Below are 25,446 nucleotides of genomic sequence, written 5' to 3'. Positions count from 1 at the left end.
CACAGGCAAGAGTCAGCCTACTTTGAAATTAATTAAACACACAGCTGTGTAGGGCTATTTGAGTCCTCCCCGTATTTGTGGGAAATGTATGAAATAAGAAGAACCCTATTTTGAAATTAATAAAAACATATAGCTGCAGCCTAATAGCTTAAAAATATATATTTTAGTTGGCAAAATGTGAAAACAAAAAGTGAGAGCAGGTCAGACTGGAGGCGAACACAGATACTGAAGCTCGGTAGAAGGAGGACACAAGGAGAAGAGGGAGGACAGAAGGTATCAGGGAGGACACAAGGAGAGGAGGGAGGACACAAGGAGAGGAGAGAGAACAGAAGGTATCAGGGAGAACACAAGGAGAAGAGGGAGGACAGAAGGAGAAGAGGGAGGACACAAGGAGAGGAGGGAGGACACAAGGAGAAGAGGGAGGACACAAGGTATCAGGGAGGACACAAGGAGAAGAGGGATGACAGAAGGAGAAGAGGGAGGACACAAGGAGAGGAGGGAGGACAGAAGGTATCAGGGAGGACACAAGGAGAAGAGGGATGACAGAAGGAGAAGAGGGAGGACACAAGGAGAAGAGGGAGGACAGAAGGTATCAGGGAGGACACAAGGAGAGGAGGGAGGACACAAGGAGAGGAGAGAGAACAGAAGGTATCAGGGAGAACACAAGGAGAAGAGGGAGGACAGAAGGAGAAGAGGGAGGACACAAGGAGAGGAGGGAGGACACAAGGAGAAGAGGGAGAACAGAAGGTATCAGGGAGAACACAAGGAGAAGAGGGAGGACAGAAGGAGAAGAGGGAGGACACAAGGAGAGGAGGGAGGACACAAGGAGAAGAGGGAGGACACAAGGTATCAGGGAGGACACAAGGAGAAGAGGGATGACAGAAGGAGAAGAGGGAGGACACAAGGAGAGGAGGGAGGACAGAAGGTATCAGGGAGGACACAAGGAGAAGAGGGAGGACACAAGGAGAAGAGGGAGGACACAAGGTATCAGGGAGGGCACAAGGAAAGGAGGGAGGACACAAGTAGAGGAGAGAGAACAGAAGGTATCAGGGAGGACACAAGGAGAAGAGGGATGACAGAAGGAGAAGAGGGAGGACACAAGGAGAGGAGGGAGGACACAAGGAGAAGAGGGAGGACACAAGGAGAAGAGGGAGGACACAAGGTATCAGGGAGGGCACAAGGAAAGGAGGGAGGACACAAGTAGAGGAGGGAAGACAGAAGACATAATGCCTTTCTTAACCTCTTACCCTAAACTAACCCGAACAAGTCCTAACCCTCAAACAGCCCATTGGATTTTTGAGGACCAGACAAAATGTCCTAACTATAATGGTATTGAACCTAAATTGACCTCATAACTATAAATAGACACACACACACACACACACAAACATACACACACACACACACACACAGACACACACACACGCACACACACACACCATGACCTCTGTTGGTTAAAACTGCGAACTGCTCCTTTAAGCTTCAGTTTAAAGCCAGTGTTTGCATGCAGTGTGTGTGTGTGTGTGTGTATGTGTGTGTGTGTGTGTGTGTGTGTGTGTGTGTGTGTGTGTGTGTGTGTGTGTGTGTGTGAGTGCGTGACATCATTTCCTCATGTTTGACAGGATGGGCTGTGATAGGCTGAGCCGGTCTCTCTCTCTCTCTCTCTCTCACTCTGTCTCTCTCTGTTATGTAACAGCCTGTCACTGACTCCAGGTGCATTATGGGATATGAAGAGGTCACCTCAGTCAGAAACAAATTAGTTTAATGCCCATCACCAGGGCAACCAACAAGATTATTGATCCAAATCAGGCCCCGCCCCCACCTATCTGTGACATCACTACAAGTGCCTGAATTAACAGTGGAGGGAGGGTGAGGAAACAATGATGAAGGACAGGAAGGAAGGAGGGAAGGAAGAATAGAGGACAGGAAACATAAGAATGTGAGCCGTCAACCTATCTCTGATTGGCTGCTGGTGAAGCTGCAGTTCTTTAACCAACCACCAGAGGAGACAAACATCAAGGGATTGTGAGACAGGTGAGACAGTGACTCTGACCCGTACAATCATAACCTTAACATTAATGTTATAATATGTAAACACACACAATTAAAACAGGTTGTTTATTTAATGAAGATTCATAAACAGAAATTCTGTCGTCATCAAAAAGTTTCACCAGATTTAGCTATGATCTGTGTTCTATGTCCTAAGATCTGTAAGAAGTTTGAAAGGACCTTGACGAACAAGAAGAAGAAGAAGAAGAAGAAGAAGAAGAAGAAGAAGAACCAAGGAAACGATGGAGATGGAAGAACCGGACAAAGGCCTCGAGTTTTCACAGACAGAAGAATTAAACAGTTTTTACTTGTGATGTCATCATCCCTCAGATCGCAAACACTTTGGTGAATTTCGTCTAGAGCCGCCATCAGTTTGACATTTGAATGTGTAGGTGTGACAACTTATTAATAAGTTACAGAAATATTATCAATGACGTCTTTACACTAAAACATCATTCTTGCTTTGGTCAGTTCATATTTCTGAAGTTGTCCTGTTAAGGCCACCGTACACAGGACCAGCAGCTCCCTGCTGGAAACCATCAGTTCTCTGGTGAGTGATGTCACAGTGCAGCTGTTCAACGAGCCAATCACAGCGCAGACAAGAGGATTTCTTTGTGGTTTTGTTTCCAGTTTTTCTTTTTAAATATAAAAGGTCAGAAAAGGAGTTTTGTTACTGATGATGGATCAGTGTCGATTCAGAGGTTTAGAACTCCAGGTTCTCCAGCTCCTCCTCGACATGCGGTGACCCCTCGGGTCGGGGTCAGCTGGTCCTCGGGATCCGCTGCGATGGCACTTCCTGGTCGACGGCCGCAGTCGGGACGTTGATATTCGGATCGTCGTCGGCCTGGTAACACTTCCCCAGGTTCTTGATGATGTTGAAGTTGGACCGAGCTGTTTCTGCGAGGCTGTTCTCCAGAATCCAACCATGCGACTCTGAATCAGGATCACCCAGCTGCAGGACGTTCTCCATGGCCGTCTGCAGGTAGCGGACTCCGGTCAGAACCATCACCTGGTGAAGAAGGAAAGTGAGAGAGCACATTTCAAATTGAACAACTGCACATGTGGTAACATCTTGATGTCTGCAGGGGACACAGAGTCGGACGTTTCCACCTGGATCTTCCTTCTGTCTTTGTGCCAAACTCTCAGAGAAGAGACAGACTGTTGTTGACCTTTGACCTAATGTGTGAGCTGACGGTGCTGCTGCAGTACCTCAAATAACCAGATGAGGAGGACGGTGAGGCCGATGGACTGCATGATGCCCGTGTAGTGGTCGAGCAGCGCCTGTCGGCAGCCCCTCCTCCACAGGTTACGCTGCTGGCTCTGCAGGTCGTAGTTGAAATGGGCCGAGCTGTTGCTGACTTGCTGCTGGATGCAGGGTCGAGGGGAGAAGGTGCTGCAGCAGCTGAAGGGGACGCTGTCCATCAGGAACTTCCCCTCCACGTTACTTCTCAGACGGCTGAGGAGCAGGACCAAGCCATTACCAACAGCAACTAGGACTAGAGCAGCTGCATCCAAGTGACAACAAGACATTCAAATAAAATGAAGTTTTCTCGATCCCTGAATCTAGATGTTGGACTGGTGGACGTGAGGTTTGAAGATACATTCGAATGGACCTAAATAATTTCAGATGATCTGTTCAAACTAAGAGGGTTGTGCAGTTTGACTATTGAAGGACAAACAGCCAATCAGATGTTTGTATTGATGACTTTATGAGATCTGGGAGTTACCCTCATCTGTCTACGGATCTAGTTTGATCTTCACTCTATTGTGGCGCGTCACTTAAAACTCATTAGAATCTACTAGAACCTTAAAAATCCACTTTGATCCAATAGGATCAAGTAGATTGAAGTAGAGGCCTCTCCTCGTCTTAATAAGGATCCACCAGGATCCTCTAGACTAGAGAATGAATCTGCAAGAATCCAGAGGATCAAGTAGATCAAACATCCTTTCCAATCCCCAACAGATCTGAACAGACTCTGGTGAATCTACTTACTCCTCCACAGCTCTGCTACTCATGTCCAGGTACCGGTTGCTGATCCACTGGACCTGGAACCAGTCCCGGTATCCGGTGTTCCCGCAGCAGTGGAACTGGATTTGCAGCAGGTCCAGAGTCCTCTTCAGGTAGCAGCGGCCAGGCGTGTCCGTGTCCTTATAGTACCGCATGGCGTTCCTTAAGCCTAGGAACAGAGACTCCTCCAGCTGACCGCGAATGCTGTAGCACATGAGCGCCCCCGCCAGGACGCAGGAGGTGAAGAAGAAGGTGCAGATGACGTACGGCATCATCACCAGCTTCCATCGCAGGAACTTGTTGGTGTCTGCGCAGTCAAGGCAAATCTTCCCCCCGAGGAAGTTGATGCAGCCGGCCGCCAGGCCTGTGGTGATCAGCATGTGTGGCACGTAGAGGATCCCCTGCTCTGACATCACTTCTTGCCATTTCTGAATCTCAATTTTGAGGAATAAGCCGAGGCCAAAGAGGATGACCCCCGTCACCACAGAGATCCAGTTGAGCAGCCAGAGGACCTCGGCTAGCTTCTCTCTCTCCACCTTGGTGAAGGTCACTTTACCGACCGCCATGTCGGTCCTCTGCTTTTATTTTATCACGTCACACAATCATTGTGAAAAGCTGAGTTCCTTAAGGTGCAGCTCCACTTACCAGCACGAGGTGCTGCATAAGAAATCAATGGTGTCAAACATTTCTCTATACGACCTGACTGTGTGTGGAGACAGGAGAGGTATTTTTCAGACGTCAACATCCCAGCATTCCATAAACACAAGTTGGTTGTTCATCTGTCACATTTGAGTGATGTGTTGATATGATGAAGATGATGAAAATAAAGATGCATCACAACATGAGCGGAGTTTAAAGGTTCTACTGGTTCTGTCGGTGACCAGGAGATCTGTTGTCCCGTCGAGGTGCAGTCCTCACATCCAGTCCAAGGGTGTGTGGGAGGCTCGGAGGTCAGAGGTCAGGGTCAGTGTGGACCTCTGGGTGAAGGCCGCTGACAACTCTGCGCGGCGTCGTAAGGAGCTTAGTGGGTTATTTTAGGACGTTGACTGTGGGTTAGATGTAGGTCTCATGGCTGCGGAGAAGGGAGAAGGTCAAAGCTTCACACATAATTTACTGAACAATCGACAACGCCTCAGACAGTTCCCTCTGATTCTTGTGTCCAGTCACAATCAGATGTCACAACACAGACTGAGGTTTGTGAGCGTGCTCAGGTCCCCTAAGCCTAACCCTGAGTTTAGAGACGTCAGATTCAATCAAATATACGAGTGAAAAGAGTCACTGAACGTTCCATTAGAGCCACTGGTCGAAATCAGCTTTCACTGAAATCCACAGGACCTTACCTTCAGGACTTCAGGACGCGTCCCTCCACCGGCTCGTCTGGCTGCGACCTCATGTCGTCTGGCGGCTGCTGACGGTTTGAGCAGAGAAGAGGAGTTTTCAGGTGCCGGTAACTTACTGTCCTGCACTTTAATCTCCTTACAGCTAATCAGCCTTGTAAATAATCTCCAACCCCCCATTCACCAGCTGGACCACACTGGATCCTGCAGATCAGACACAAGAGAACCGTCCAGGAGAACATGATGGAACCGAGTGGAACCAGCCGCTGGAAACAGATCAGAGATCAGACTGGAACGTAGCGTCTCAGAGGCAACGAACAGGAGTCTGTGATGCTTCTGCTGTCGCTGAGATTTAGATTCTTCAAGTGTGACGATGACGAGTCGATAAAAAGAGAAACAACTTTGTGATGTTTGTGAACCTTACAAGGATGTGGACGGAAAGTCTTTTATAATTGTAGGACAGGAAGTCGTTTATATAGAACAGGATGTTGTTTGTATCCAGAGCCAAATTCAGAGTGTAGATCAGTGACGTCAGAACCTCGCGCATCAGGAGGTGTAGTTCTGATGTGTGTCCACTAGATGACCATCAGCTACGGGACTCACACAGTCCTCAGTTTGTACTATTTTTATTTATTGTTTAGTCTTTTATTATTTTATTTTTGTATAAATTTCTGTTTTTAATCGTTTTTATGTTTATCTTTGTGTTTATCATCTGTATTAAATAAAAAAAAAAACAGATAAACAAACCCTTCCACGATAAGAGCCTGAGAAAATAAACAAAAACAAATCAACATGTTTTTAAAGCATTCGCAATGACATCACTGCGGGGGCGGGACCTGTTGCTCCCGTCTCCTGCCAATCACAACCTGACGTCATCTAGCCGGAACGTTTCCGGCCTAGGAAGGCGGGCCCTCCGTGTTCTACATTCCGGGGTATCACGTCATCATAGAGCCGCAGGTACCAACTTCCGTGACAGAGATTTCCCCATTCAAAATAAAAGCACGGAGGGGTTATTTTAAACAGCAGCCGGTCTTAAAAGACATTGTATTATTATTACTTATTTACACAGTTCGATAATAATGTTTTACCTTTGAAAATACGGTTTAAAATATTATAAAAATAAACTTCATATCATTTTACTAATATTTATTAACTTTTTTTATAAGAATTGTTATAACTACATTTGGTAGTATTGATTATTGTTATGACTTATGGTTTATAAAGTTACAAATAACATTTATGATTATTAACTATGCAAATAAACTTAATTTGTTAGTACACAAACTTATTTAAATCATAAATATTATACAAATAGTTTTTTTATACTTTTTTATAACCCTAATAAAGTTCATAATCTTTCCATCAATAACAATGTTTATGACTCATGATCAGACAAAAATACTAGAATCAGACAGCTAATGATTGAAGATATATACAGATATAATTAGATAAAAAAAAAACGTGTTTCACATTGTTTCTCATGTATCAATTATTCAATTAATCAATCACATTATATTAGAATAGTCTCATATTCACAGTTCCCAGTTTGTCACCTGGTCTTTAACCAGGTGAGATGTCCTCTGTTCTTCACCCTCAACTAGTGTCAAACTACTATAAACTTTTACAGGTGAAGAAGGTAGAAACCTCAGAGACACATGTGAGGACCCGTCTCCCAGGACGGACACTAGTCAACAGAGGTCCCGTGGAACAGAGAGCATCAGAGAGATCAGAGGATTTACAGCTTGAATTAGAATAAACATTTTGAAGCAGAACTGAAGATCAATAAACTGATGGATTATTGTCAATAATGGTTGAGTATCTGAGGAGAAATATATATATCAAGCAGTCTTGTTGTGATCATGGTCCACGATCAGGATCCACCATCATAATCTCTGATTCTCGATCCTCATCATAATCCAGGATTTGGATCTGTGGACGATGAGGCAAAGAGACTCCGGGGAAGAAGTCAGGTCAGTAACATGTATTGATGAGATATTCATTTCTTTGATGAGATAAGGATGAAGAAGAGGAAGGAGAAGCTCCATGTGTCAGGTGACCCCGACCTTCTAGACCTATAGCAGCAGAACTGAGATCAGGTCTAAAACAAACCTGGACCGGCTCTGACTAGAAGCTTTATCGTAGAGGAAGGTTTGAATCCTCAACGTACTGAGGGAGTCTGCCTCCACAGCCTGAATCTGGGAGCTCAGGGCTCTGGTGGTGATAAGGTACGATCAGCTCTTTGAGGATTGATGCTGACATATTATTAATGTAGGTGAGGAGACTTGTATAGGGGCGGTGTGGCCTAGTGGTTAGAGTGGTGGTGCTCCAACAAGAAGGTTGACAGTTCAAACCCCACTCGCTCCCATCTGCATGCCGAAGTGTCTTTGGCAAGATACTGAACCCCTAAAATGGCCCCTCATGAATGTTGAGTGTACTAATTGTAGGTCGCTTTGGACAAAAGCGTCAGCTAAATGACGTTTACGAAGGAGGTGTTTTATTGTGAAGCCCTCCCGCACAGGAAGTGTGGGATGGTGTCCAGCTTGTTGAATCCTCCGTCAGGGTTCAGCCATATTCCCCGGAGCAGCTCCACCGGCTGTCGGCTCCGAACTGACCCGAGACCTGCTAATCCTCCACCGGCCGCTCTCCCGGTTCCGACGGACATTTTAAACAAGGCCGCGCTCGGCCCGCAGCTCCCGGACACGTCACTGACAGCGAGCGGCGGACATGGAGCCGAGGACCTGAGTCCAGATTTACGGGATTAGACCGGATGTGGAGCGCGGAGCGACGCGGGCCTGCAGCCTGAGCGGCTCTTAGCGCGACGGAACCCGGCAGAGACACCGACACGCAGCGGCTCAAAATGTCCTTCCCCCGGAGCTAACGAGCTAGTTGCAGCTAGCAGCCTGCGCTCGGGCCACTCGGCAGGAAGCGGCCCCGACACTCGGACCCCATCGGCCGGGGCTTGTCGTCGGAGAGGCAGCGGGAGCGGCGGGCGCTCGTCCCGGGCCAGGATGTCGGCTCAGGTCCGTCTGAAGCGGCTGGAGGAGCTGCTGCTGGAGCAGCCAGGGGCCGGATGTGTGAGCGTGGAGGCGCTGCTCGACCTGCTGCTCTGCCTCAGCTCCGAGTGCTCCAGCGGGCCAATGAAGAGGGAGAAGCACATCACCGACTTCCTGGAGTGGGGTGAGTCCCGCCCGGGCCACAGACCGAGACACTGACCGGGTGACACACCGAGATACAGACCGGGACACACACCGGGCCACAGACTGGGACACTCACCGGGACACACACCGGGACACACACCGAGACACAGACCGGGCCACAGACAGAGACACTGACCGGGACACACACCGAGACACACACCGAGACACAGACCGGGCCACTGACCGAGACACAGACCGAGATACAGACCGAGACACTGACCGGGACTCACACCGAGACACAGACCGGGCCACAGACAGAGACACTGACCGGGACACACCGAGACACACACCGAGACACGGACCGGGCCACAGACCGGGCCACAGTGTCCCTGGGACCCTCCGAGGGGTGTGGGGGGGCTCCATGGGAGGTCAGCTGGATGCCAGTGACCCCTCACAGCGGTTAAGGGTCCAGTGGGTTCCAGGAAGTTCTGAGGAGAACGTTTCAGGAGGCGCTCGAATGGTTCAAGTCTAACACAAAAGATTTATAGGGTCTTAAGGGACAGTGTTGGATCAGGAGGGACAGTGTTGGATCAGGAGGGACAGTGTTGGATCAGGAGGGACAGTGTTGGATCAGGAGGGACAGTGTTTGAGGGACAGTGTTGGATCAGGAGGGACAGTGTTGGATCAGGAGGGACAGTGTTTGAGGGACAGTGTTGGATCATGAGGGACAGTGTTTGAGGGACAGTGTTGGATCATGAGGGACAGTGTTGGATCATGAGGGACAGTGTTGGATCATGAGGGACAGTGTTTGAGGGACAGTGTTGGATCATGAGGGACAGTGTTTGAGGGACAGTGTTGGGTCATGAGGGACAGTGTTGGATCATGAGGGACAGTGTTGGATCATGAGGGACAGTGTTTGAGGGACAGTGTTGGATCATGAGGGACAGTGTTTGAGGGACAGTGTTGGATCATGAGGGACAGTGTTGGATCATGAGGGACAGTGTTTGAGGGACAGTGTTGGATCATGAGGGACAGTGTTTGAGGGACAGTGTTGGATCATGAGGGACAGTGTTTGAGGGACAGTGTTGGATCATGAGGGACAGTGTTGGATCATGAGGGACAGTGTTGGATCATGAGGGACAGTGTTTGAGGGACAGTGTTGGATCATGAGGGACAGTGTGGTTCCTTGAGGCATGTCAGGTTTTCCAGGTTGACTTGGGAACTGTGAGACGCGGCTTCAGGGACACAGAGGACGGTGGATCTTTGTGGGACACCAGAGTTTCCCAGAGTTATGAAAGGACTTTCCAGGTCATTGAAGAGTCCCATGATCCAAACATTGATTAGAAGTTCCTCACTATCCCACTTGCCCCAGTTTCTCCTGGATCAGTCTGCCCAGTTTCTCCTGGATCAGTCTGCCCAGTTTGTCCTGGATCAGTCTGTCCCTCTCAGACATTGTCCAGTTTTACAGCTGTCAGAGTCTCTGATCCATCCCTGACTCCTGTCAACTGATCACCACATGTTGTTATGATCAGATCATCGATCCCATCTGATCCCACGTCGAGTCCAGATTTGTCCCCAGATTGTGGGAGTGGTCAGTGGTCACATGATTAATGAGTCCTGGACCCTTTTCTGTCACATGTCACTCACTAAGGTTAACGATGACGTTTGATATTTTATAGATGACAAGGGCACTGACCTAGTTTTTATTACATGAACATAGCATGTGCATAACATGAATATAATACAAATATAACATGTATACTTGTCAGTGAGAGGTTTTATATAATGTATATAACATGTATTTATACTTGTATGTTTGTACTTGTGTTGTCATTGAGACCCTTCACCACCACAGTGAAGGACATGTTTAATATAACATGTATATAACATGTATATAATATGTATTTAACATGTATATAACATGTGTTTTACAGTGAGACCCTTCACCACCACAGTGAAGGACCTGAGGCTGCACAGGGATGATTTTGAGATGCTGAAGGTGATTGGACGAGGAGCTTTTGGAGAGGTAAGACTTCCTGCTGAACTTTGACCCCCACATCACATGTCCACTAGATTTCCTCATGAACGTCTCAAATGGAGGACACTGGCGATGTAGGTCCCGTCACTCATTGATCCGCCTGTTGTGTTTTTTTTGTGTTGAAGTAAATTTATTGTTTTGATTTATTGAATCTCGAGAATCGTTGAAACTTTGTTAATCGTGACATCACTCGACACAGGCACAATTTGTATCCACCATTTAGTTTGAACATGTTCTTCTCACACATGCTCCTAAATACATGTTCACTTCACACACGTCTGTTTGAAGTTGACTTTTATTTTGGTAGATGTGATTAAAACATTTGCACTGTTGACTCATTAACGACAGGAAGTGGTCCAGCTCAGCTTCCTGTAAAACGCAGGAAGTAAAATGTGATCAGGAAGTTTTTCCTCCTTTGTCCACACGAGAGGATGTCGTCTGTTGTTAAGATTCCAACTGCACAGCGTCAAAGAACCAAGGGAACTTGAATCTCACATCAGAGCTCCACGAAGGATTCAAGTTGAGAATCTTCACTGATGAACATTGATAACTGGCTGAGGACTGGATTCAAACCCACACTGACCATCCCAGTAACAAACTGAAACCACAGGCTGATCCAACTGGTGTGGATTTCATCAAGTCATCAAGTGACTCAGTGGGTGTGGCCTCCTCCTGCCTCCATGTTCTCCTGACAACATCTGGACATGATGCTCCCGAGGTGTCGGAGGATGGAGTCCTGGGTTTCTCCTCCTGGACATGGATCACCACCTCATGGACCTGGATCATCACCTCCTGGACCTGGATCATCACCTCCTGGACCTGGATCATCACCTCCTGGACATGGATCGCCATTTCCTGGACCTTGATCATCACCTCCTGGACTGTTGACGGACGTGGTGGCACCGGGACATGTGGGATGCACCGACACATGACGTCTGATAGTTGCTCAACTGGATTTAGGTCAGAGGAACATGAGGCACAGTCAATGGCATCAACACTTTCTTCATCCGGGAACTGCCGACACACACTGGACACAGGAGACATTGTCCTGCACCAGGAGAAACCCAGGGGCCAGAGAACCAGGATGTGGTCTGACAGTCGCTCTGAGGATTTCATCCTGGTACCTAACAGCAGTCAGGGAACCGTGGGCTGGGACATGAAGGTCTGTGTGACCCTCCCAGGTTCTGCCTCCTCAGACCTTCACTGATCCACCAAACTGGTCACAGATGATATTACAGCAGCTTCTCGTTCACCACGACGTCTCCAGACTCGTTCACACCTGTCACTTATGCTCAGTGTGAACCAGCTCTCATCTGTGAGGAGAACGAGGCTCCAGTGGTGGACCTGCTGGTCCTGGTGTTCTCTGGTGGATGGAGCTGTGGGCTCAGGTCCCACTAGAGGACGTCAGCCCTCATGTCTCCTCATGGAGTCTCTGTCACACAGTTTGGTCAGAAACACACCAGGAGTCTGCAGGAGACCAGTGGTCCTTCTGTTCCTCCTCCTCCTCAAAGGAGCAGCTACCTGCTGCTGGGTTGATGCTCCTCTACTGTCTCCTGGTGTCTCCTCCAGGCGTGTGTGTGTGTGTGTGTGTCTGTGTGTGTTTCCACATACCAGGGGAAAGGTGTGTCGGAGCCACACCTGCTGCCTGAGGATAGAAACACACTCTGTTTGTGTACGGGCGGCTGTGGCTGAGGGGTAGAGCGGTCGTCTTCCAACCTGAAGGTCGGCAGTTCGATCCCCTGTCGGACCCATCTGCATGCCGAAGTGTCCTTGGGCAAGATGCTGAACCCTGAATGGCCCCCGCCCCCCATAGAACAACAAAGTGCTGCTCATAGATGCACTGTGTGAATGGGTGAACGTTAAACTGTAAAGAGCTTTGAGTCATCAAGACTAGAAAAGTGATTTATAAATATAAAACCATTTTACCACTTACTTCAGAGGACAAGCCTCAAACTCAGAGGACAAGCCTCAAACTGGTCCCCACAAATACAGAGAACCAAAAACCATAAACACACAGAGTAAATAGAGGCTCAGACACATTAACTTAGTTTGTGTTCGGGACCCGGGACCCGGCCGGGTTCACATGGAGAATCGAGTTCAGGATCAGGTTTAGAATGGAGTTCAGGACTGAGGTGTGGCCCTCAGCTCTGTGGGCGGTTCACTCAGGTATTTCATGTGAAAACAGACACGCATCAGAGGAGCACCTGAGATCTGACTGGTCAGGTGATGTCAACCAGCTCAGGTGTCTGTCAGCCAATCAGGTGTTTGAACGCTCACATACCTGGGAGAGACTTCAACATGTTTGAACTGGAGACGCACCACACCGCTGAGTGTGAGAGGACACACCTGAAAACATGGTGCACCAGGACTATCAACCAAAACAAGGAGTCCCAGAGGAACTGGAAGTGAACTGTCCCCTTGTGTCTCTCTGTCTGTCTCACTCTGTCTGTCCCCTTCTCTCTCTGTCAGGTTGCAGTGGTGAAGATGAAACACACAGAGAGAGTTTACGCCATGAAGATCCTCAACAAGTGGGAGATGTTGAAGAGAGCAGAGGTGATGAACACGCCTGCAGACTGTGTTAGATGGTTGTGTTCTGTTTACATGTTCTGTTTCGTATGTGAACGTGTCCTCTGTGCAGACTGCGTGTTTCCGTGAAGAGCGTGACGTCCTGGTGAAAGGAGACAGTCAGTGGATCACCACTCTGCACTACGCCTTCCAGGACGACAACTACCTGGTGAGTAGTCGTGACGCCACAGGTTCTGTGCTCTGTTCCCCGGCTGCATGTTCTCCCTCCTCACGCTGACCTGCTGACCTGCTGACCTGCTGACCTGCGCTCACTGAACGTTAACAAGAAACACCAACACTAATCAGAAGTTATTGGGACACTTACAGGACTGATGTTTACTTTATGTTTTTTTTATTTGCTCTGGAGTTAATGACTAAAATTGACTAACACATTGAAAAAACAAGACGAGACACAGCAGGCTCAGCCAGGACGTCAGGTTTGAAGTGTCTGGAACCTTCTGGATTCATGATCCTACACCGTCGATTCACAACTAAAGATACACAAGTTCATCCTGCAGATGATGACACAACACAGAGCTCTAACTTGCACACACTGAAGAAGCGAAGGTCCGTTCAGCAGGTTTTTATAAAGTTCTACATGTAAGTGAACAGAAACCGTCAGAGGAACAGAGTCTCTTCTTTCTGTGTGTGTGTGTCTGATGAATTGTTCTGTACTACCTGGTAACAGATTACTCTGTTGTACTTGAACTGCAGTACCTGGTAATGGATTACTACGTTGGTGGAGACCTGCTGACTCTGCTCAGTAAGTTTGAGGATCGTCTTCCGGAGGACATGGCGAAGTTCTACGTGGCAGAGATGGTTCTCGCCATCCATTCCATCCACCAGCAGAACTACATCCACAGGTGAGCTCCACTGGTTTTCATGGTAACCTCAGTCCAGTGTAGACCAGGGCTGGTTCCAGTTCAAAGTCCAGCTCGTGTGTTCCCACCCGATCTATCAGGAAGCTCATTGTCCCAGAATGCACTGCACATCAGCAGGCAGATGACATCATGTGCTGCGTTTATACAAAGAACGACTGACTGGAAATTCAGTCTGTAATGACGACACACACACACACACACACACTCAGACTGTGTGTGTGTGTGTGTGTGTGTCAGAGGAAGCGGCCTCTTCCTGAGAGCAGTGTCCTCTGGGAAATGTATATCCTGCTCCGCCTCCTTCCTGCTCAGACTCTCGGCTGTTGGGGGGGGGGGGATTATTGAACAGGTCTCTGATGTCTGAGCTCGTCATGACAAACATGATCTGATTTCTTTACAGAGATATTAAACCTGACAACGTCCTGCTGGACGTCAACGGTCACATCCGTCTGGCCGACTTCGGATCCTGCCTCCGCATGATGGAGGACGGCACGGTAACGCTCATTAACGATAACCTGACTCTAATGCTGCAGAGCTGAAGGGAAGCAGGTTCAGTTCATGGTCTCTCCGCAGGTCCAGTCCTCGGTGGCGGTGGGAACTCCGGACTACATCTCCCCTGAGATCCTGCAGGCGATGGAGGACGGGATGGGACGCTATGGACCTGAGTGTGACTGGTGGTCCCTGGGAGTCTGCATGTACGAGATGCTGTACGGAGAAACGCCGTTCTACGCAGAGTCGCTGGTGGAAACTTACGGAAAGATCATGAACCATGAGGTGAGAATCACATGGCGATTTGGTGTGAACAGTTTTGATCTTGTGTGCGTCTCTCTACGTCTCAGCTCGGCCTCATTGCTGTTTCCAGGTCGTCTGTTTGTCTCCAGAGTCTCGTTCCACTTCCTCTTTTCTAAATCTGAACTCGCCTTGCTCCTAATTTCTGGCTCACGTTCTCCTTGTCCTCTTTGTCTCAGGAGCGTTTCCAGTTCCCCTCCCACGTGGCTGACGTGTCAGAGGACGCCAAAGACCTGATCCAGCGCCTGCTCTGCTCCAGAGATCATCGGATCGGTCTGAACGGGATCTCCGACTTCAAGAGCCACGCGTTCTTCACTGGGATCAACTGGGACAACATCCGGTCGGCTGAGGCCCCCTACATCCCCGACGTGTCCTCGCCCACTGACACCTCCAACTTTGATGTGGACGAAGATGTCCTCAAGAACCCGGTGAGGACAATGGTTCCCGCCCCAGCTGAGAACCATGACACCCCCCCGCTCTCAGTGTCATGACCTAATTTACATCTTTGTTTCTCAGGAGATCGCCCCCCTAGTGTCTCACACTGGTTTCACTGGTCAGCACCTCCCCTTCGTTGGCTTCACCTACACCACCGACAGCTGCTTCTCCGACCGCAGCTCCGTCAGCGGGGCAGGGCACAGCCGCCGCCCGGAAACGGAAGGAGGGGTGGGGGGAGGTGAAGAGGTGGAGGCGTTTGAGAGGAGGATCCGCCGTCTGGAGCAGGAGAAGCAGGAACTGAACCGAAAACTGCAAGGTGAGGAGACACGGTCCGACATGAGTCACATGAAACACAGTGTGTTTACTGTCCTGACCCTTGACCTCTGACTCTTGACCCCGATCGCTGATCCTTACCGACCTAACCCTGCAGAGTCGACTCAGGCGCTGCAGGCCCCGACTCGAGGAGGAACTCTGACCCGAGACAAAGAGATCAAGAAACTGAACGAGGAGATCGAGCGGCTGAAGAAGAAGCTGGCAGGTCAGAGGTCACATGACTACACTTTCCGTGACGCTGTAGTGACAGTGGTAGTTGTCATGGTAATATTAGAAAAGTTCTAGTTGTCCTACTTGAAGCTGTTCAGGTATTGAAGCTCCTCCTCCTGTGCTGTTGCAGACTCTGATAGGCTGGAGCACCAGCTGGAGGAGGCGGTCACACTCAGACAGGACTATGAGAGCTCCGCCTCCAAACTGAAAAGTGTGGAGAGACAGGTGAAGACACTGAGACAAGAGAAGGAAGACGTCCATAAGGTCAGACACCTGGACACGCCTGCATGTCCCTCACCTCCTCTCTTGCCATCTCCTCTTTCCTCCCTCTCATCCCCTCTCTCTCTTCTCCTCTCTGTCTCCTCCTCTCTGAGCAGCAGCTGTCCGACTCTCTGGAGCGTCTGAGGAGTCAGACCAAGGAGTTGAAGGAAGCTCACTCTCAGAGGAAGTTGGCGGTGCAGGAGTTCTCAGAGCTGTCAGAGAGGATGTCCGAGCTCCGGACCTCCAAACAGCGTCTGTCCCGTCAGCTCCGGGACAAAGAGGAGGAGATGGACGCCCTCCTGCAGAAGATGGAAGCCATGAAACAGGAGATCCGCAAGACCGAAAAGAACCGCAAGGAGGTGAGCGTCCTGAGGGGGAGGGTGGGGCAGGTGGTTGAAGACTCTGGAGAGGATGTAGGTCGACCTTGAATCGAGTTATTAAAGTCTGAATAAAGAGCTTTCAACTCTTTATTCATCATCACCAGGGGGCGCTGTCTCAGTGAATGTATGACACTGTGGGTTGCTGAATCAAAGGCTTGTGTGTGTTTTGGTTTCTCAGCTGGAGGCTCAGCTGGACGACACCAAGGCCGAGGCCTCGAAGGAGAGGAAGCTGAGGGAGCACAGCGAGGTCTACTCCAAGCAGCTGGAGACGGAGCTGGAGAGCCTGAAGGTCAGAGGTCACACACACACACACACACCTGTTCTCCTAAACACACATTAACTAACCCACACCCCTCACACACTGAAAGGTCATTCTGGCTCTGGTTCTGGTGTCAGTCTCAGCAGGGTCGGGGAGTTGCCGTGGGGGGTGCAGAGTCTCAGCAGGAGCTGTCCCGTCTGAAGGCGGAGCTTGATAAGAAGGTGTTGTTCTATGAGGAGGAGCTGCTGAGGAGAGACTCCGCCCACTCCTCAGAGATCAAGAACCTACGCAAAGACCTGCAGGAGTCTGAGGGGGCGCAGCTTGCTGCCAACAAGGAGCTGCTGCAGGTCCGAGACAAGCTGGACAAGGGCAAGAGGGACAGGTGAGTCCCAGACCAGGTGTGCAAGACGGACTGGTGAGTCCTGAACCATGTGTGAAAGAGGGACTGATCCAGGTTGTGTTTCCTGCAGACAAACTGAGATGGATGAAGCTGTTGTGACTCTGAGGGAAAACTTTGAGCGAGAGAAAAATTTGTTGACGGTAGAAAACAGGAAAATGACAGTGGAGACGGACAAGGTGACACAACTCCTCAATGCACCATAACACAACAACACAGTAATCATATTACTGCAGTACTGATACAGTGTGTGCATTGTTGTTCTGGTGGTCAGTTGTGTGCGTTCGTGGACCAACTAACGGCTCAGAACCGTCAGCTGGAGGATGAGCTTCAGGATGTGTCCTCGAAGAGAGAGAGCGTCGCTCACTGGGAGGCGCAGATCGCTGAGATCATCCAATGGTGAGTGTCCGTCAAACAGGAACTGTGCTCTACCACGAGGGGAAGCTCCACCCTCAACGTGTGTGTGTGTGTGTGTGTGTGTGTGTGTGTGTTTGTGTGTGTTTGTGTGTGTGTCACTCTCTCTCCAGGGTGAGCGATGAGAAGGATGCTCGAGGTTACCTTCAGGCTCTGGCCACCAAGATGACGGAGGAACTGGAAACACTACGCAGCTCCAACCTGGGGACCAGACCTCTGGTAAAACACACACACTAACACACACAAACAATGACCAACACACACACACACACACACACACAGTAACACATGATTGTTCTTTTAAACTGCCACCTCAGCCTGAGTCAGGAGTGGCCACACCTCCTTGGAAGCCCTGGCCTCCTATTGGTGGAGACAGCAGGGTGAGTGTCTTCCAGCCAATCAGGACTCATTCTAGACATTATGGACATAGTTGAAGAAGCCTGCATGGCTATTGGCTCGCATGACTGCCAACACATGGAGACGGGATCTGATTGGATGTTATTGATTCTGTTGATCTCGTGGTGACGGTGGTGGGGGGGGGTCTTCTGCACACCTCTTGCTGCAGGAGGAGTCATTGCATCCGTTGTCCAATGAGATCTTCCACATCTCAATTCAGGAATTTCCATTTAAACATTGAAAGATGATTCTCAGAGTTCAGTTCCTTCAGTCCAGAATCGTGGAGCCAGGTTCATCATCAGACTGTTACTGGGCCGTTATCTACTGGTTCTGAACAAACTGGAAACACACCAGCACACTGAACTGGATTCTGAGTCAGATTTGAAACCATTGTGATGAAATCAGGATGTTGAATGAGACCTTCAGCGTTTGGACCAACAGGAGTTCAGAGTCGATCTCCTCCGCTGACACTGTGGTCCAGAAACGTCCTGTCCTCCAGTGACTCCAGCAGGGGGTCCTTGACAGGCTCGGGTGAAGAACCATATGATGATGTCATGTCCCCCAGCAGAAACGCCATTCATCAGGTCACATAGGATCACATACCATGGTCACCTGACTGTTTTGGCTGCTCTGATTGGCTGTCTGCTCCATCTGTTACTGATCGTTAATGATAAGTGTTGTCACCATGGTGGTTGGGGCTCTGACTCACGGTGGGGGACATGTCCTCCTCTTAGGACCCGCTGTGGAAGATGCGTCGCAGTCAGAAGTTGGACATGTCGGCTCGTCTGGAGCTTCAGTCGGCGCTCGACGCTGAGATCAGAGCCAAACAGCTGGTTCAGGAGGAGCTGCGCAAAGTCAAAGCTGCCAACATCAACCTGGAGAGGTCAGAGGTCACTCACACACACACACACACACACACACACACACACACACACACACACACACACACACAACCGTCTCACCCATCCTACCTGTCTCACCCATCCTACCTGTCCTGCCTGTCTCACGTGTGTGCAGTAAGGTTAAGGAGTCGGAGGAGAGGAGCAGGGAGATGGGGGAGCAGATGGAGAATCTGAAGAAGGAGATGGAGGAGAGTGGTTCCCGCTCAGATAAAGGTGAGACTCTCTCTCTACGACACCTAACGTCGATTTATCGGTTTCTGGAAATAATCTAAAAACAAAATCACAGCTCCGTTGAGTTCCGTCGACTGAAACCTACGAACGCAACGTTTGAAAGTTTCACCTCTTCAGTACCTTGAGGGGCACCATATTTAACAAGCTGTGTGTTTCTGGTCTTTACATCAGATCTGATAACAATAAGTAAAAGTATACAAATTGTGTGTTTTATCTGTCTGTCTGCAGGTCTGAAGCTTCCGGATTTCCAAGACTCCATCTTTGAGTATTTCAACACGTCACCTCTGGCTCCAGACCTGACCTTCAGAGTGAGTCTCGTGATAACCAGTGTATCTGCAGCTTCTACTACTGGAGCTGCAGCTGTCGACTATTTCATCAACTTGTCCAGTAATCTGATAAGAAATACTTTTGTGTGTTTGAGTGTGTGTGAGTTGAGCCACTTCGGGATTTTAGTAATCGAGTTACTCGAACAATCGTTTCAGCCCTAACTAATAGAAATAGTATTAATGTCATAGCATTAATACTGTAGTAGTATAACTGTAGTAGACACAAACTTTACACACTTGTCAACATTATTTACTTTTTTTCTCCAAATGTTTTTTTTTTTTCATTTGCAGACCTCAGACTTAGACTCCACCCACCAGATATCAGAGACCACGCCCCCCTCCCCCTCAACCACATCCGAACACGAGGTCAGTTTAGCACACTTATACACACACACACACACACACACACGCACTGAAGTGTTGTTCATCAATGAGTCTTTGTTTCCACAGGAAGTTAAAGCAGCATCATTCCCAGCAAGCCCCTCCCTCACCTACCAGAGCTCAGCGATGACCACACCAAAGGTGAGTCACTGTTTCTTCAGGTGTGATGTCACCTGTGGGGGTGGGGGGGTGACACCTGTAAAACCAAATCTTTTTGTCATAACCAACGTGTGTTTGTGTTTTCAGCCCAAAGCTCATCAGCTGAGCATCAAGACGTTCTCCAGTCCAACTCAGTGCACACACTGCACCTCACTGATGGTGGGACTCATCCGCCAGGGCTATGGCTGCGAAGGTACACAACACAAACACACATCACATACACAACACCACCAGAGCTGCAGCTGAGCATCAGTCTGAATGACACACTGCACCTGCTTCAGTTTACTTGCTGATGTAGAGAGAGTAGGATGTGTCTGTGTTTGTGAGTTTAGGTGTATGTTTGTGTGTTCAGGTGTGTTCAGGTGTGTTCAGGTGTGTCTTCCTGTTTCTCTGCAGTGTGTTCCTTCATCTGTCACATTTCCTGTAAAGACCACGCCCCCCTGGTCTGTCCAATCCCAGCAGAACAGGCCAAGAGGCCTCAGGGCATTGACGTGCAGAGAGGCATCGGCACTGCGTACAAGGGATACGTGCGGGTGAGACCACTGATGAACTGGAGACAGAACCACAGAACCAAGAACCACAGAATCAGACTAACTTGTTTCTGTCTGTCAGATCCCTAAGCCCAGCGGAGTGAAGAAGGGCTGGCAGCGGGCGTTCGCTGTGGTCTCTGACTGCAAACTGTTTCTCTACGATGTCCCAGAAGGGAAGTCCACGCAGCCGGGTGTGGTGGCCAGTCTGGTCCTCGACCTCAGGTAACCTGTCTGTCCACTTACCCCACATCAGGACATCGTGGACAAATAGTCCTGAGAGGATTCAGGTTGTTGGTGCAGGTTTAAAAGATATTCATGTTCTCTCTGTCAGAGATGAGGAGTTCTCCGTCAGCTCTGTCTTGGCATCAGATGTGATCCACGCCACCAGGAAAGACATCCCCTGCATCTTCAGGGTAGGAGGCCCTGTCCCTTTTGACCCCTCACTGGTTGACCTCTGACATGTGGTCTCTCCTGATCGTGGCTGTTGTTTGTCGTGATTAGGTGACATCATCGCAGCTGATTTCGCAGATGTCGTCAGTGTCTCTGCTGGTCCTGGCAGAGAGTGAGCTGGAGAAGAAGAAGTGGGTCCGGATCCTCGAGGGTCTGCAGAACATCCTGACCAAGAACCTGCTGAAGAGCCAGCCAGTCCACGTTCTGCACGAGGCCTACGACGCGTCGCTGCCGGTCATTAAGACCACGCTGTCCGCCGCCGTGCTCGGTCAGTGTCGACTGCTCACTGCTGCCACCTACTGTTCAGTTTCTACTGACAGTCTATTAGTGCAATGCTTTGTTTGGTGTGTTGCTGTGTGGATCACAGGCTTGGTTGAGTTGTGTCTGGACTTGAGAGAAGATTGTGGTTGTTTTATTGGTGACAAAGTTTTTACTGTCGATGTTTTTCTCATTTGTTTGTCTGATAAGTGAACTTGTGTCCTCTGGTTGCAGATCGAGAGAGGGTCGCTCTGGGAACAGAAGACGGACTGTTTGTGGTGGAGGTCACCAGAGACGGTGAGATGGACAATTGATTCATTACATTTCATTTAGCTTATTGTCTAAGTGGATTCAACCACAAGGGAACAAACCCGGAACAACAACAATCAAGAAACTACAATTTTACAATGCATGTGTATTTTAATCAACGTGTATGTTAACACGTGACCCGGGGTCTTGTGGTTGTCTCGCTCTCCAGTGATCGTGCGAGCCGTCGACTGTAAGAAGGTTTCTCAGATCGATTTGATCCCGAATGAGAAGATCGTGGCTCTGCTCTGTGGTCGGAATCGTCACGTTCACCTTCTCCCCTGGGCGGTGCTGGAAGGCGCAGAGCCTGCCTTTGACTTTAAGCTGACAGAAACCAAAGGCTGCCAGGCTGTGACCACAGGGGTCCTCCGACCTGGGGGCCCCGCCTGCCTGCTGGCTGCTGTCAAACGCCAGGTCAGAATAAAGACTCTTACAACTACTGCTCATCCATGGTTCTGGTTCTGATCCTGAAGCTCCTAATTTCATTTCTCCAGGTTCAGTGCTATGAGATTACTCGTGCAAAGCCCCACCATAAGAAACTGTGGGAGGTTCAGGCCCCCGGCGTGGTGCAATGGTTGGGCATGGTGAAGGAGCGGCTGTGTGTCGGGTATCCTTCGGGCTTTGCTCTGCTGGCCCTGCAGGGCGAGTCTTCTCCCATCAGCCTGGTGAGCCCTGGTGACCCGTCGCTGGCCTTCCTGGCCCAGCTGTCCCTGGACGCACTGCACGCCCTGGAGGTCGGATCCAGTGAGCTGCTGCTCTGCTTCAGCCAGCTCGGCATCTACGTGGACGGACAGGGCCGCCGGTCCCGGACCCAGGAGCTGATGTGGCCGGCCACGCCCCTCGCTTGTAGTACGTTAGTCCTTCTGGTAATTACGTCATAAGAGAAGATCAGACGGGTGTAGATGGTTGTCAGGTCAGTGTAGACGGGTGTAGATGGTTGTCAGGTCAGTGTAGACGGGTGTAGATGGTTGTCAGGTCAGTGTAGACGGGTGTAGATGGTTGTCAGGTCAGTGTAGACGGGTGTAGATGGTTGTCAGGCCAGTGTAGACGGGTGTAGACCGGACTGTAACAGGTACAGAGGTGTGAAACGTGTCCTTGTCTATCCAGGCTCCAACTCGTCCCACCTGACGGTCTACAGTGAGTATGGAGTGGACGTCTTCGATGTACAAACCACTGAGTGGGTCCAGACAATCTCCCTCCGCAAGGTAACCAATCACAGCCCAGCACATTCTTGAACAAGCCAATCCCAGTGAAGCAGTATGTGAAAAGCCTGTCGTGTCTCTGTCCTCAGATCAGACCTCTAAATGTCGAAGGAACATTAAACCTGCTGAGTTCAGAACCTGCTCGACTGATTTACTTCAGTAACACGTCCTCAGGTAACACACACCTGTGCACGCACTCAAACACACACCTGTGCACGCACTCAAACACACACCTGAACACACACCTGAACACACACCTGAACACACTCTCTGTGTCCACCTGTCTTTCCTCAGAGGGCGACCTCACCATCCCGGAGACGTCGGACCACAGCAGGAAGTTGATGGTTCGAACTCGCAGCAAGAGGAAGTTTCTTTTTAAAGTTCCTGAGGAGGAGCGACTTCAGCAGAGGAGGTGATTAAAATAGTGACTGAGTGAAATAAACGACTGTAAAATACAAATAATCATAAAATATATTGAGTCCACACTGTTGAGCGCAGTTCACTTGTGTGTTTCAGGGAGATGCTCAGGGACCCGGAGCTCCGGTCCAGGATGATTTCTAACCCGACAAACTTTAACCACGTTGCTCACATGGGACCAGGAGATGGGATGCAAGTTCTCATGGACCTTCCTCTGGTAACTCCTCCTCCTCCTCTCCCTCTTCCTCCGCCTCCTCCTGCTCTTTTCTTCTTTTCCTTCATGCCGGCATGATCTCCTCCTTCATCTTCAGACAGATCTGTTCATCACACTGACTCCTCCTCTTTTCTCTCCTCCTCCTCCCTGATTGGTCAGATTGGTGATGGTGCCTGCCTCTCGCCCTCCCCCTCTCCCTCTCCCTCTTCCTCCTCCTCCCGTCACACCCTCATCTCTCCTCCCTCCAACTTTGAGCACGTCTATCACATGACGTCGGCATCGGCCGGCGCCTTCTTGCAGAAAGACGCCTCCTCTTCCTCCTCCTCCCAGCAGAGCCTCCTGCAGCCCTCCTCCTCTTCCTCCTCTCCCTCCATCTCCTCTTTGGGAAGGGTAGGCCACCTCTCTATCTCCCTCCCTCACTCCCTCCCCCCAGTGGTCAGCTCAGGTTAATGCTGCGTTCAGGTTCAGTCTGTGACACAGAGGCAGACAGGTGAGTTGTCATCATGGTAACAGGTTGTGTGGCAGATGAGACTGGTTCTAGTTTAATAACAGGAAGTGAGAGCGGAACTATTAATTTTCCAGCTGAATGTTTTCTTTATTGATTGGTTGACTGATCAGTAAGAGTCAATCATCACAGTGAACTGTTCATCTGTTGTTCAACTCATCACTCAATCATCTCGGGAACTACACATCCCATGATCCTCTGCTGCAGAAGCAGTTTAGCAGAGGCTCAGTTTATTAAAGTGTTTGTGAGGGGGCAGGACCTTACACAGCCACAGGGGGCGCTGCAGATCAGCCTGTACATCCACATTTTATTGGTTTTTAATCTTGTGTTGTGTGTGTCTGTGTGTGTCTGTGTGTGCAGAGTGTGATGCCCTCCTCTCAGGACGACTCATTGAAAGATAAGCCCCGCCCCCTGTCCAGTATCTCCCGGCAACACAGAAGCAAGACGCACATCACCCGCACCGCATCAGGTACACACACACAAACTCACACACAGACACACACATTGACCTGTCTCCAGTGATGTCATCTGAGATCCTGCTTTCTATTGGTTCAGATTTTGGGGGTGGAGCTCGTAGCGTCTCTGAACTCGACCAGGACCTGGACCGAGAGGTAAGCCGTCCTGATGACATCATCTAAATGTCCAATCAGAGAACTGCTTCATCCTGCAGGCTTCACAACGTTTGATTTATGTTCATCCAAAACTTCTGATTGTGTTTTTAAAAAGTCTCTAAACTCTCGAGTGAATCAAAGTGAAGTTCTGTTCAGGTTCTAATAACTTGAGTGTTGGTGTTAGTGTAAAGTGACCAGAGAACATGTGACATGGAGCCCGGCAGTCATGTGACATAACAGAGAAACTGAACGAGTTCATCAGTGAATCAGTTTTGAATTTGGTTTGATGCATGTCTCTCTGTCTCTCCCCCCCCTACGTATTTTGAATGTCTCTCTCACAGCCGGACTCAGACTCGACCAAACACTCGACTCCCTCTAACAGCTCCAACCCCAGCAGCCCTAACTCGCCCCACCGCAGCCGCCTCACCCTGGACAGCCTGGACTTTGAGCCCTAAGGCCCCGCCCCCTGCACACATGAAGGGCTGAGGCAGCCAATCAGGCTGCAGACAGAGACTTAACATTTTACTCTGATGATTTTATTGTGACGGGATCAGTCTGAGCTTCCTGCTGCTTTTACTTTTTGGGATTTTACCTGCTGGGAAGCCCCACCCCCTGATATTAACCCCGCCCCTGCTGACTGCTGCTGTGTTGACCTTTACTCTGATTGGCTCCGTGGGACCAATCTCCTCCTCCTCACCCCTACAGAACTTTGAGCTGAGCTTTAGCCTTTAGCTGCTGAGGTGGAACAGCCTGACGGACGGAGGTCTCCCTCTGATGGAAAAACACTGTATGAAATGACGTTAAAGTTTTGTTAAGTTGCACATCTTCATCATTTTATTCGTTGTGGTTGTAGAAAAATTCTTTAATTTTGTGTCAATGATAATCTTTCCCGACCCCGCCCTCTGACTTCAGGTGGGTGGGGTCACACCTTAACACTACTGCTTCTTCCAGAATCACCAGGTAAAATGTTTGTAACTAAACGTTTAGCAGCCGAACACAAACACAATAAAAGTATCTGAAGAGACTTCGTCTGAACCGAGACACTGTTCACACCAGTTCACACACTGT

General features: G+C 49.5%; 2 protein-coding genes across 5 annotated transcripts; one reads left to right on the top strand and one right to left on the bottom strand.

Moving 5' to 3' along the window:
- Positions 1-1,746: 1,746 nt before the first annotated feature.
- On the bottom strand, positions 1,747-5,586 carry LOC133973555 (photoreceptor outer segment membrane glycoprotein 2-like). The gene is made up of 4 exons (XM_062411492.1): positions 5,398-5,586; positions 4,043-5,129; positions 3,259-3,505; positions 1,747-3,058 (listed from the first exon to the last, which is right to left on the bottom strand). Exons 2-4 carry the CDS (start codon positions 4,621-4,623, stop codon positions 2,810-2,812), a joined length of 1,077 nt encoding a protein of 358 aa, XP_062267476.1. The 5' UTR covers positions 4,624-5,129; positions 5,398-5,586; the 3' UTR covers positions 1,747-2,809.
- Positions 5,587-7,948: 2,362 nt separating this feature from the next.
- Positions 7,949-25,402, top strand: cdc42bpb (CDC42 binding protein kinase beta (DMPK-like)). 4 transcript variants are annotated; one of them, XM_062411069.1, is made up of 38 exons: positions 7,952-8,571; positions 10,466-10,557; positions 13,039-13,122; positions 13,208-13,303; positions 13,849-13,997; positions 14,413-14,506; positions 14,586-14,786; positions 14,981-15,229; positions 15,318-15,552; positions 15,667-15,774; positions 15,910-16,043; positions 16,157-16,399; positions 16,599-16,709; positions 16,817-17,061; positions 17,150-17,255; positions 17,351-17,475; positions 17,604-17,709; positions 18,621-18,769; positions 18,904-19,001; positions 19,248-19,327; positions 19,637-19,711; positions 19,796-19,867; positions 19,973-20,078; positions 20,282-20,418; positions 20,498-20,637; positions 20,747-20,828; positions 20,917-21,133; positions 21,358-21,420; positions 21,602-21,843; positions 21,924-22,278; positions 22,537-22,634; positions 22,721-22,805; positions 22,926-23,043; positions 23,148-23,265; positions 23,422-23,652; positions 24,128-24,236; positions 24,323-24,378; positions 24,720-25,402. In XM_062411069.1, exons 1-38 carry the CDS (start codon positions 8,403-8,405, stop codon positions 24,831-24,833), a joined length of 5,292 nt encoding a protein of 1,763 aa, XP_062267053.1. In that variant the 5' UTR covers positions 7,952-8,402; the 3' UTR covers positions 24,834-25,402. The 4 variants fall into 4 exon arrangements, 3 of the variants coding, with proteins under 3 accessions (XP_062267053.1, XP_062267051.1, XP_062267052.1); XM_062411067.1 differs by lacking the exon at positions 23,422-23,652 and adding an exon at positions 17,808-17,870; XM_062411068.1 differs by lacking the exon at positions 23,422-23,652 and having other exon boundaries at positions 7,953-8,571.
- The last annotated feature ends 44 nt before the right edge of the window (positions 25,403-25,446 follow it).

The sequence above is a fragment of the Platichthys flesus genome, chromosome 18, assembly GCF_949316205.1.
Source record: "Platichthys flesus chromosome 18, fPlaFle2.1, whole genome shotgun sequence".
Classification (NCBI taxonomy): domain Eukaryota; kingdom Metazoa; phylum Chordata; class Actinopteri; order Pleuronectiformes; family Pleuronectidae; genus Platichthys; species Platichthys flesus.
This window is presented reverse-complemented; position numbering and strand designations above follow the sequence as displayed.

Coding starts and splice junctions, on each gene's coding strand:
- LOC133973555 (XM_062411492.1), bottom strand. CDS start 4,623: ATGGCGGTCGGTAAAGTGACCTTCACCAAGGTGGAGAGAGAGAAGCTA. Junction 3,506..4,042: donor AGTAGCAGAGCTGTGGAGGA/GTAAGTAGATTC, acceptor CCTGCTCCTCAG/CCGTCTGAGAAGTAACGTGG. Junction 3,059..3,258: donor TCCTCATCTGGTTATTTGAG/GTACTGCAGCAG, acceptor CTTCTTCACCAG/GTGATGGTTCTGACCGGAGT.
- cdc42bpb (XM_062411069.1), top strand. CDS start 8,403: ATGTCGGCTCAGGTCCGTCTGAAGCGGCTGGAGGAGCTGCTGCTGGAG. Junction 14,787..14,980: donor GAAAGATCATGAACCATGAG/GTGAGAATCACA, acceptor TCTTTGTCTCAG/GAGCGTTTCCAGTTCCCCTC. Junction 20,419..20,497: donor CGTACAAGGGATACGTGCGG/GTGAGACCACTG, acceptor TCTGTCTGTCAG/ATCCCTAAGCCCAGCGGAGT.